The 12,763-nt window shown below is 40.5% G+C and overlaps 2 protein-coding genes across 2 annotated transcripts in view; one reads left to right on the forward strand and one right to left on the reverse strand.

The window, feature by feature from the left end:
* LOC112640973 (SSX family member 2 interacting protein) overlaps window positions 1–12,763 on the forward strand; it is a 120,046-nt gene that overhangs the window by 41,468 nt on the left and 65,815 nt on the right. The gene's annotated exons all lie outside the window — the stretch shown is intronic.
* LOC112679180 (RNA transcription, translation and transport factor protein-like) lies at window positions 310–1,258 on the reverse strand. Its single transcript, XM_035717204.2, has one exon. It carries the CDS (start codon window positions 1,178–1,180, stop codon window positions 464–466), a length of 717 nt encoding a protein of 238 aa, XP_035573097.1. The 5' UTR covers window positions 1,181–1,258; the 3' UTR covers window positions 310–463.

The raw sequence follows: 12,763 nt of genomic DNA on the forward strand, positions 1-12,763 counted from the left end.
TGTATCTTAACTTGTTTTGAAATAATAGGCTATAGATTTCATCTATTTTTTTTTTAAAGATTTTATTTATTCATGAGAGACACAGAGAAAGAGAGAGAGTCAGAGATACAGAGGGAGAAGCAGGCTTCATGCAGGGAGCCCAACGTGGGACTGGATCCCAGGTCACCAGGATCACGCCCTGGGCTGAAGGTGGCGCTAAACCACTCAGCCACCTGGGCTGCCCAGATTTTATCTATCTATCTATCTATCTATCTATCTATCTATCTATCTATCTATTTATTTATTTTTTCCACTTTCCTGAACTTTATTAAAGAAAAAAAACAATGATGGTAAATCTTGAGAACATAGTCAATTTTCTAGGATTCGTCCCTTGAAAATGTGACATTTGATTTCCAAACACATGCCAGAGCGTACATGGTTCCCAATTGTACTAATCAGGTGAGAAGCTGAAATCCTAAAATGTTCATCTTCCAACTTTACCCAGTCTGTGATCTGTCTTTGGATCAGCAATAATTGCCTGAACAGCTACTATGGCTTCATTAATTTTTGTCTGTAGCTCTCTGAGCTCTTCTATATGCAGCAATCGCAGAATTTGAGCAGCTTCATTAAGAACTGCATCTCCTGTGTCAAAACCAAGAATGTGTTTATCTAATGCAACAGGCAAGCCCTCTTTTGTTTGGTTTGCTTTGGCAACTGCATCTTGTGTCAGGCGCTCCTGTACCAAAATGCAAATTGCCTTAAGCATTACCAGGTAATCATCATGACGCTGAATCTGAAGAAGGTTAGTCAAAGCCATTACACTAGCCTTAAAATCAGGATTATTTACATCCAAATTGATCAACGGCTCGGCATTTTTAGCTGCGTTGTCAGCATTCTTTGTATTATCGGGTACCAAGTCCTTGTATTTTTCAGCATTATCTCCATATTCAAGTCTAACAGCTAAACCAAGAAGCCAGTCAATTGCTTCTTGTTGATCTTGAATCTTGAAAGGACAGTTAACATCTCTGAGATACTTTTCAAAGAACTTGGGCCAGTCACTGCTGTGGATGTTTCTTAAATTACCTCTGTCTTCAATCTTGTAGTGTCTGATTTTCTGGTCTTCAAGCCAAACAATAAAGTTTCTAAATTCTGTTTCATCTTTGCAGTTGAAGCCACCCGGGTTGTGGTAGTCGAGGGCCATCAGCTTGCATCGGAACCTGGTCCCCACGTCTCGCTCCGGTCCCCCAGGCCTCGGCCGGGAGAGGAGAGGCGAGGAGGTGCGGGCCAATTTTATCTATTTAAAGACACAATCTTTCTTCTGTGCTTTATTGACCACAAGGTGTAATTCTTGCTCCTTATTCTCTTTGTAATTATAATAACTTTCCCTAGGATTTGATCTTGATTCCTTTCTGTGGCTCATTTTTATTTCATATTCATTCGAGATAGCTTTTCTAACACCACAGAGCCCCTTCTTCTGTTTACTCATTTTCTTTCCTGTAGGGTTTAGAAAATGTGAAGGTTTGTTTTCTAGGATTTCCTGGCAGTTTCCTTCCACCACTTTTATCTGTACCTCTCTTCCCTTTATCTCTCTTGTCTTGTGTCCTGCTCAACTTTGATTCCACTTCTGAAAGCGTCTCCTCCAGTATAAGTCCCTGTCCTTTTACTCTGCGTAGTCTAGGAAACCATTGAAGAGTTTGGAGCAAAAAAAGTGACACAATCCAACTTAGGTTTTACAAGGATCCCTCTGGCTGTTCTATGAATGGAGACAGCAGGGAGAAAGCCGAGGTAAACAGGGAGTTGGGAAGCCATCATAATACCAGTATTGACAAATTTTATGCATGAGGAAAGTGAGACACAGATGGTTACAAGGTTTCCTCTGCTATCCCAAAGTAGAGCCTTCCTACCCTCCTATGCCAAAATGGCACAGAGTGAAGAAACAATTACCATTCATTTGTATGGGAGAATTTTTTAGCGTTCCCAGACCCCCAAAAATAACCTCTCTCAGGCTTTTCTGATATCTCAGGACACATCTTGCTAACAGATGCACGAAATAAATTGAGATAAAGCACAGATGCTCACACAGTTCAGAGTTGCGCGCTTGACGCCAAGCTGCTGAGTGTAGTTCTGGGGAAGGAGCTCAGCGGGGCTGCTGAGCTGCGGGGTGGGGTGCGTGGCCTCTGTGACAGCCCCCCTGCACCATCGGGGCGCTTAATGCGACTTTCACTTTTCACTTTTTCACATAAAGGCAAAAAGACTCTTCAGATTTCTTGCAGTTAGCCAAAACAGGCACTAATGTAGCTCTTTCTTGTAAAAGCGAAGTGGTGAAATGTGAACTTTCAAAAAGCAGGGGATACCCCTGTAGCTTTCCCTAGTCTCACAGCTGGCAAGCAGCAGAGACTTTCAGGCCCAGGCATTTCAACTTCAGAATCAAGTAGACATCTGCCATCTGAAGGTGTTCCATGTGTTTCAGACCTCCTCTATGCATTTTCATCATTTTCCACTTAAAAGCCCCAAAGTAGCATTTCCCAGACTCCCTTGTGGTTCCAGAGCAAGGTGTGTAACTTGGGTTTCACTAATCAGAGGCACCCAGATCTAATACATTATACAATATGGTGCCTAGTTGAATTTTTCAATGTTATTTTTTTTTTATTGAGATATAATTCACCTACCATAAAATTCTTTACAATGCAGTAGTTTGCAGTATATTCATCATATATGTGACCATCACCACTGTCTAATTTTAGAATATTTTCATCACCCTCAAAAGAAACCCCATGCCCCTAGCAATCACTTCTCATTCTACCCTTCCTTCAGCCCCTGGCAACACTAACCTTTCTGTCTTCATGGATTTGCCAATTTGGACATTTCATATTAATTATATAACATGTGGTTTTTTTGTGTGTCTGGCTTCTTTCCTTTCACCTTACCATAATGTTTTTAAAGTTTGTTGGTGTTTCAGCATGAATCAGCACTGCATTCCTTTTTATGGCTGATAATATTTCATTATATGGAAATACCACATTTTGTTTATCCATTCATCAGTTTATCAACGTTCAGGTTGTCTTTACTGTTTGGCTATTAAGGATAACACAACTACAAGCACCTGGATGGCTCAGTGGTTGAGCATCTGCCTTTGGTGCAGGTCGTGATCCCCAGGTCCTGGGATTGAATTCCACATTGGGGTCCCCACAGGGAGTCTGCTTCTCCCTCTGCCTATACCTCTGCCTCTCTCTGTGTCTCTCATGAATAAATAAATAAAGTCTTAAAAAAAAAGAATAATTCTACTATGAAACTTCATGGATGAGTTTTTGGATGTTTACGTGATTTTAACTCAAGTTAAATTTGAATTTCAGATAAAGAATAATAGTTTAATAGAAATATGGCTCAGAGGATACAAAATCAATGCCCAGAAGTCAGTGGCATTTCTATACACTAACAATGAGACTGAAGAAAGAGAAATTAAGGAGTCAATCCCATTTACAATTGCACCCAAAAGCATAAGATACCTAGGAATAAACCTAACCAAAGAGGTAAAGGAGTTATACCCTAAAAACTATAGAACACTTCTGAAAGATATTGAGGAAGACACAAAGAGATGGAAAAATATTCCATGCTCATGTATTGGCAGAATTAATATTGTGAAGATGTCAGTGTTACCCAGGGCAATTTACACGTTTAACGCAATCCCTATCAAAATACCATGGACTTTCTTCAGAGAGTTGGAACAAATTATTTTAAGATTTGTGTGGAATCAGAAAAGACCCTGAATAGCCAAGGGAATTTTAAAAAAGAAAACCATAGCTGGGGGCATCACAATACCAGATTTCAGGTTGTACTACAAAGCTGTGGTCATCAAGACAGTGTGGTACTGGCACAAAAACAGACACATAGATCAATGGAACAGAATAGAGAACCCAGAAGTAGACCCTCAACTTTATGGTCAACTAATATTCGACAAAGGAGGAAAGCTTATCCACTGGAAGAAAGACAGTCTCTTCAATAAATGGCGCTGGGAAAATTGGACATCCACATGCAGAAAAATGAAACTAGACCACTCTCTTGCACCATACACAAAGATAAACTCAAAATGGATGAAAGATCTAAATGTGAGACAAGATTCCATCAAAATCCTAGAGGAGAACACAGGCAACACCCTTTTTGAACTCGGCCACAGTAACTTCTTGCAAGATACATCCACGAAGGCAAAAGAAACAAAAGCAAAAATGAACTATTGGGACTTCATCAAGATAAGAAGCTTTTGTACAGCAAAGGGATACAGTCAACAAAACTAAAAGACAACCTACAGAATGGGAGAAGATATCTGCAAATGACGTATCAGATAAAGGGCTAGTTTCCAAGATCTATAAAGAACTTATTAAACTCAACAGCAAAGAAACAAACAATCCAATCATGAAATGGGCAAAAGACATGAAGAGAAATCTCACAGAGGAAGACGTAGACATGGCCAACAAGCACATGAGAAAATGCTCCGCATCACTTGCCATCAGGGAAATCAAAATCAAAATCACAATGAGATACCACCTCACACCAGTGAGAATGGGGAAAATTAACAAGGCAGGAAACTACAAATGTTGGAGAGGATGTGGAGAAAGGGGAACCCTCTTGCACTGTTGGTGGGAATGTGAACAGGTGCAGCCACTCTGGAAAACTGTGTGGAGGTTCTTCAAAGAGTTAAAAATAGATCTGCCCTACAACCCAGCAATTGCACTGCTGGGGATTTACCCCAAAGATACAGATGCAATGAAACGCCGGGACACCTGCACCCCGATGTTTATAGCAGCAATGTCCACAACAGCCAAACTGTGGAAGGAGCCTCGGTGTCCATCGAAAGATGAATGGATAAAGAAGATGTGGTTTATGTATACACTGGAATATTACTCAGCCATTAGAAACGACAAATACCCACCGTTTGCTTCGACGTGGATGGAACTGGAGGGTATTATGCTGAGTGAAATAAGTCAATCGGAGGACAAACATATGGTCTCATTCATTTGGGGAATATAAAAAATAGGGAAAGGAGGGGATCCCTGGGTGGTGCAGCGGTTTAGCGCCTGCCTTTGTCCCAGGGCGCAATCCTGGAGACCCGGGATCGAGTCCCACGTCGGGCTCCCGGTGCATGGAGCCTGTTTCTCCCTCTGCCTGTGTCTCTGCCTCTCTCTCTCTCACTGTGTGCCTATCATAAATAAATAAAAATTAAAAAAAAATAGGGAAAGGGAATAAAGGGGAAAGGATAAAAAATAAGTGGGAAATATCAGAAAGGGAGACAGAACATGAAAGACTCCTAACTCTGGGAAACGAACTAGGGGTAGTGGAAGAGGAGGTGGGCAGGGGGTGGGGGTGACTGGGTGGCGGGCACTGAGGTGGGCACTTGACGGGATGAGCACTGGGTGTTATTCTGTACGTTGACAAATTGAACACCAATAAAAAATAAATTTATTAAAATAAAGAAATATGACTCATATATTACATGGGACAAAATTATACTTTAAAAGTATTTGTTAGTTATCTAAAATTCAAATTTAACTTGGAATTCCATATCTTATCTGTCAACCTTACCCAAGGAAGGCTTGGATAAAGAAATGAGAAATATGAGGCAATGATAATAGTGAATTCTGTCATAATCAAGAAAGAAATCATACTAATTCTACATACTATCTTCCAGATAATAGAAGATGGGGAGCACCTCCCAGTTCATTTTCTAAGGCCAGCAGGATTCAGACAAAGACATACAAGCAAAGAACACTATGGGCCAATATCCTTCATAAGCATAGATGCAAAATCCTCAAATTAGCAAATTAAATCCAAAAATACATTAAAAGGGTAGTAGATGATAACAAGCCCCTGGATTCCTCAGTCTCAGCTCTGGAAGTGCCTCTCTGGAATTCAAGAGTATCCAGGATGTGTGGTTCAAAAATCACTATTCTAGGGTTTAAATTCTGCCCTTAGATTAAGCTACAGAGAGTGACATACTTAGGCTGGTTTGTTTTGTTCCTTTGTAGAGTTTTTTTTTCCCCCCAGAATCAGTATTTTAAGACAAATGGTGGTATGAAAGTCATAAATGTACATAGGGTATAAATATTTCAGTAGGAATGTTATGAAGGGTCTTATCCATGACATTTCATATTTGTAGGAGACTCAAAATCAAGAAAGACTATATTCTTTTCTGGAACATTAAGTTTCCCTTTTACTTTATCTTATGGAACATTCTAAATCCATATGTAATGTAATCAATTGGATTTCTCACCTTCTTTACCACTAGAAATACTAGAGCCAGACTTGTGGCTCATCTCTAGCATATATAAGAAGATATGGTTAACATTTTGTGTGCTAATCTTACCTTTGACTTTGCTGTCCTCTTAACCTTAAGAATGTCCTATTAAAATCTTTTTTCAAAAAATATAATGTATAACATATGTATGTAAGATGTTCCAAATCCCTTGTAGAACACACAATTTTGTTTCTGTGGGCAGACCAGCCAGGGTTTCTTTATAGGGTATAGTGATGACAGCAACTCCCAGGATACTTGACAGCTCAGATGCAGAAAACTATATGATATTTTAAATTACTATTTTGAAGGGAAAAAAAGATGTGTGATATTATTGAATTCCAGAATTAGAATGTCAGGCTTACAGCACAGAACTAAATCCTGGAGCACCCTGCTCTATTTCAAAGTAGGTACCTTTTCTCTTGGTTAATTACAAATTAATAGCAAATTCTGGTCCCTTTGGAATTTGCTGTTTGAGCAAATTTTGAGGGGTGGTGGTGGAAATTTCAATAAATACTATTACTTTACTGTTAATTTACATATATTTCTGTTAATTTTTCCTTAAAGTCAGAAGTGATATGATTATTGTTGAGAGGTAGCCATGAGTTTTATACCTTGTTTATGCTTTCAAAGAGAAAAAAATAACCCCAGGGACTTGGCAAAACCACAAATGAAATTGCATTTATCCCAGAGTCAGTCTGCTTTTAAAAAAAATAAACAAAAATAGAAACCCTGTAATGGTTAATATTATATGTTAATTTGGAGGGTGTTTTTGGATGGGATTCACATTTAAATTGGTGAACTTTTTAAAGCAGATTGCCCTTCTTAATGTGGTAGGCCTCATCCAATCAGTTGAAGGCCTGGATAAAACAAAAGACTAACCACTTGGAGCAAGAGGGAATTTTCCAGGCTGCCAGCTTTTGGACTGGAACTACACATCGACTCTCCTGGGCCTACCAGCCTATATGGCAGATTTTGGGCTCATTGGCCTCCATGATTACATGAGCCAATTCTTTGTAAGAAATCTCTTTCTCTGTCTATACACATATCTTGTTTGTTCTATTTCTCTGGAGAATCTTGAATAAGACAAACCCACAAACAAACAAACCAAAGTAGTGTGAGCTACTTTAGAAATATTGAGATATGAATTCTACTTTATGTCAATAAAACTGTGAGATATAGCACATATGAATCTATTTTTCATTTTGAAAGAAGAGAAAAAAATTCTTTCAGCATACTTGCAAGACTCAACACACTTTCAGCATAATCTCACAGAAATATTGCTTGAAATACCATTGCAAGAAAAACATGCAAGTTTTGTTTAAATAGCATGTCAGTTAGAGATTGTGTTTGATTGTAAGTAATGAAGCCTCCAGAAACAGTGGCTGGGGCCTATATACAAAAGATGTGTAATGTAAGGCCACCAGGGACCCACGCTCCTCCCAGCTCCTGTGCCCAGCCATGTGACTGTCATGCTCATGGCCATCTCCTTGGACAATGATAGTTTCATAGATAGAGAAGGGGTAAGATGAAGGGTTTCGACTACCTAAACCACTTCCTTTTAAGAGCCTTCTAGAGGCAGTGGCTCAGTCAGTGAAGCATTGACTCCTGATGTTGGCTCAGGTCATGATGTCAGGTCATGAGATCTAGCTCCACAGTGAGCTCTGCACTTAATGGGGATTCTGCTTCAAATTCTCTCTCTCCCTCTGCCCCTCGCCCAGCTCACACTTGTGTGTGCACGCGCTCGCTCTCTCTCAAATCAATCAATCTTCCCCCTGCCAAAAAAAAAAAAAAAAAAAAGAGCTTTCTAGAAGCCCTGCCCAGAAATTCTGCTCACAGCTCTAGCTTAAGGCTAAAGCCTTGTTTCTTCATCTCCATTAGCTACCTGGGAAATGCAGTTGAGCTCTTTGTCACCTTGAACAAAACTGGGAATCTCTTGGTAATAAAGAAGGGGAGAATAGACACTAGGTAGGCAGCTAGCAGTATTATATACCCATAATTGGGATCCCTGGGTGGCGCAGCGGTTTGGCGCCTGCCTTTGGCCCAGGGCGCGATCCTGGAGACCCGGGATCGAATCCCACATCGGGCTCCCGGTGCATGGAGCCTGCTTCTCCCTCTGCCTGTGTCTCTGCCTCTCTCTCTCTCTCTCTGTGACTATCATAAATAAAATAAAAAAAATAAAATAAAATAAAATATATACCCATAATTATGCTCAGGGACTATGAAGTAGTTTCTGGAATTTGAATTGTGTGGGTGTCCCTGTGCCTTCTGAGGGCTGGGAGGAAATTAGCTAAGAAGAAAGTTCAGCTTTTGTCAATTCCCTAGTTACCTTCCTGTGGACCTGTCAGTCCTGAGAGCACTTTTTAGGAGAACTGAAATGTCACCCCAAACCATCAACGTTCAGTGATCAGCAAATCAGTGTTCTGTGCCTTGCTTCAGGATGCTCCAGAAGGAGATGGCTGGGAGTAAGATGATGTGGGTGAGGTTCACTTACTCAGCATAGAGGTTCACTTACTCTCCAGTGTGAGGAGCCAATGGATATATTCTGGATAATTTATGAACTAATTTTTTTTTTATATTTTCATCTTAGTGACCCAAGAAGAAATTATTTTGTATAGTATATCAATAAAACTTATATGATAATATATAATTGAACGTTTTAATAGGATCAGCCATTACTGAAAGAAGTATTTCTCAGCTTGGAGTTTGCAGACACACTCTTAGGGGCTACAGCACTGTTTTCCTTTAAGATTCTGGAGAGTACTAAAGTTTGAGCAACGTGCTCCAGTGGCTTTGAGCAAAGGCTTTTGAAGAGGGACCTATCTGGCATTGCTACTGTCCATTGACAGCTTAGTGCAGTTTCCTTGGAGGTGATGCTGAGACACTCAGTTCTGGTGCTGAGTCAAGCCCTTCATAAAACACTGAGTCAGTAGACACCGTAAGAGAAAGTGATGAGTACAGAACCTGATGGGAGCCGGTCGTGTACCAGGCATTTGGGGGAGCTGCTGTCATTAGCAGGGAGCTGCCTGGGACAACTTCTGCTCCGTGTGTCCGCTGTTGCTGAAGGGAGCCGCCAGGGGGCGCAACCTTGCTAATATGAGCACACCAACTTGAGAGCAAGAGGTAAAGTCTGGCTGGGTGGGAGGGGAACCCACAATGAGGTTACTGAGGGCATGGACCCGTTCTCCGTTATTAATTGCTGAATTCCCAATATTGGGCCACTGACTTGATATATATTATTGACCTGACAGTTTCAAGAATGAAAGCATACAGAATGAATAAATGAATGGTGACCAGACAAAAATGACTAATACTTGGATTCACAATCATTTACCATCCCTTTTCTTAATGTTTCAGTTTCTGCCTGCTTAGCTTCTCCTCCTCCCTTTCCACTCTCTAAGGAGATTTATGTCTTCACAAACTTGTTCTTTGGGCTTTTACGATGAAAAATAGGGAGACAGATGTGGGCAGCAGGGTGGGGAGGGGATTGGAGTTTGGCTTACTGGTGCACTAAGCGCAGTTCCCTCTGTTCTTCCCACTTTCCCATCAGAACCCTCAGGGATGCTCATTAACACAGAGTTCTATGACTGAACACTGATTTCTTTGGAAGTTGTCCTCTATCCAAATATGTATCTATGTAATAATAAATAGGAGCTACTGGATCAAGAGCTAAAGTAAATAATGTAGTACTGACACGTAGAGGAGTTTTGAGGGCACGTTTGAGGAAAGAGCCACAAGAGTTGTGGCAGGGTGTGGGAAATGGCTAGAAAAGGTGGGGATTTGAACAAGGGTCAACATATGTTAGGATCCCATTTAATGTTCTTTGAGAGATTTTTCTTTACCTCCCAGAACACCAGTAGGATTCCCTTAGGCTATGCTTCTTGAATGTTAAGACTGCTATAATAAACCATATTAATCTCTGGGTTTATAAGGATTACAGAGTAATTAAATGAAGAAAAAAGGAATGAATGAATGAAGAGTGATAGTGTTTCTTGTTCTGTCTCACATTCTAGTGTGAGTCATCCTTGACTTAAAGAGGAAAATAGAGATTGTTAGCTTCCTCCTATGAAGGATGATTTTCTACCAGAAAATTGCACTGAGCTTAGGGAAAGCCTGGAGCCCAAAGAAACTCTGGGAGAGAGTCAAGGCAGGTGCAGCAATCTTGGGTTATAACTTGGACCTTTTTTTCCAATGAAGGAGGCACCTGGGGAAAAATATGCATCATGAAATCAAACTTCAAAAGGAAAGCTCAAACAGGAGAATAGTTGTTGTGAAAAGAACACAATAGGACATAATATCTGCCTTCAGTTCTATCTTGAAAATACCCTGCCCTCAGAGAACTTTTGGATTAATTATTATCTCCTTCCTCTTTCCTTCCTCCATGCTTCCCAAAGCTTAGTACAGTAACAATAGAAACAATAACAGCCTTTTGGATGAGAAGTTAGCAAACTCACAAAAGGAGAGAACCAAGCGGTCATTGGTGGGAAAGAAAGGAGAAAGGATAATCAAGTGTGGATTTGGGGAAGGGAGTTTTGATTAAATCCTGATTCTTGTTAGGGGATGAATATGGCTCTTAAAATTAGGATCTGGGAAATCTAAGTATGGAAGGGCAGGGTTTGTATATTACAACCAAGGGGGTGGACTGAAGGCAACATTAGTTATGTTGCAGTCACATAGCCTCTGAACAACTGTTCCTGTTTGGAGAATTTCTGCATTGTAATTCCCTGTTCCTCAGGTTATCCTTAGAGCCTTCCTTCCAGTTAGGGTGACCTTGACTCAGTTCTATCCATGCAAACCTCTTATTTAGAAGTGAGGAAAATTAAGTTCAGATACAGCAAAGGATGGAGCCGTTGTGAGAGTGGCATTGGAAATATCCCACATTAAAGGGCAGCCATAGAGAGTTCCTGGCAGCTTATCTCCATCCCTGACAGTGTGAGCCACTGGAGAAGTCACTATGGTGTGGTTTCAATCTTATTCCTGACTGCATAGCCTCTAATACTGACTGTCCAAGCCACCTTATATCTTTCAATATTTTTCTTTCAAGAATATTTCTACTTAAACCAGCCAGAATGAATTGCTGCTTTTACTAAGAATGCTATTTAATTCAGGATAGGTAAATATATGCAGATTATATATGTATCTACAAATAGACATATAAGTATCTTTATAGCTAGATAGGTCAAAAAGGAAAACTTGATATTACAAACATGATTAACTTCTCTGAAAATATGTTCCTCTCATTTGTCCATTTTCCTTTCTTTTGCAAAGAGAAACATCTCTTGTTCTTAAGATAGCTGACTTCTAAAAATATCAGTGAATGCTATTTGGATGAGGAGATGAAGCACTACACTTTATAAATTAAAGAAGTCCGTTTTGTTTTTTGTTTTTGTTTGTTTTTAGTTTAAGTTAATTCTAGCAGCATCAAAAAGAGGCATCGCCTAGGCAGGGGTTTAAACCTCCTGCCCCCACCTGACATCTTGGCCATGGCCTATCCATCAGGTTTGGTTCAGGGCTACAAGGTCTGCTTCAGACATTCTCAGCTAGGCCTTTGAGTTGGGGTAAGATATGGGTGAGAGAGTAAGCACTGAGCCAGTTAAAACTGCCTCCTAAAACTAGTGCTTATTCACTGAGAAAGGGTCATCTTGGCCTAGGCAGCCATGAGTTCCACAAGTCTAGCATGGAATAAAGGAGGAGAAGGAAAGAAGGAAAGTTATTGCGAAGGCACTGTTAGCCAGGAGGAAGGCCAGAGAGGATTCAATTGTGGCTCTGACACCCACCTTACCCCATAAGATCCAGCCAAGCCCATCTTGGCAAGGGCAGCCTGGACAACACAACCAAACATGCCTTTGGCTTTCCTTCAACTCTTCCAGCATTTATTAGTGTGTTAGAGGTGAAAACTTAGTCCCCACTGTTCATGTGCCCATAGAGGGAAAAGAATTTCCACTTCACTGTCCGGGAGAAAAAAAACACAATCAACTTCCTTCTGCCCCTCCACTACCTCCTCCTTAGGGAAGGAAGTGATGGAAATGAGCATACTTGATTTGCTCTCTCTCTTTTCTTCCGAGCTGCCAGCCTCCAAAGGCTGTCTGTCCGTTCTCCCATATGTCATAAGTTACAGGGCTTGTTCCTATTGCAGAAAGGTTGAATGTCTGAGCCAGTCACTTGGTAGATAAACTTTTAGAAGAGGAAGAAATTGGGCAAGTCTGTTTTGCCACAAATCTAAAGCCATTTTTGAGTCTCCTGTGTCTTATTTTCTAATTCATTTGAACTTTGGCAGGACCTAATACAATGACAGATGTGAGGAAGGGAAGGACAATAATTATACAAACCTCAGCAATGGATCAACTTGACTGACTTAATATCTCTTAACCCATGCTGTTCAAGCTGATTAATAAAGAGGGAGACCAGGTGGCATACGGTAGCACGCCAGAGTTTGTGAAAAATGGGGGTATCTGATTACTTTCTCACAGATGATGAAAAAGGAATCTAGTGTTAACC

Source organism: Canis lupus, chromosome 6, assembly GCF_003254725.2.
Source record: "Canis lupus dingo isolate Sandy chromosome 6, ASM325472v2, whole genome shotgun sequence".
NCBI classification, from domain to species: Eukaryota; Metazoa; Chordata; class Mammalia; order Carnivora; family Canidae; genus Canis; species Canis lupus.

Excerpts from the sequence above, each read along its gene's own strand:
- LOC112679180 (XM_035717204.2), bottom strand. The coding sequence starts at position 1,180 with ATGGCCCTCGACTACCACAACCCGGGTGGCTTCAACTGCAAAGATGAA.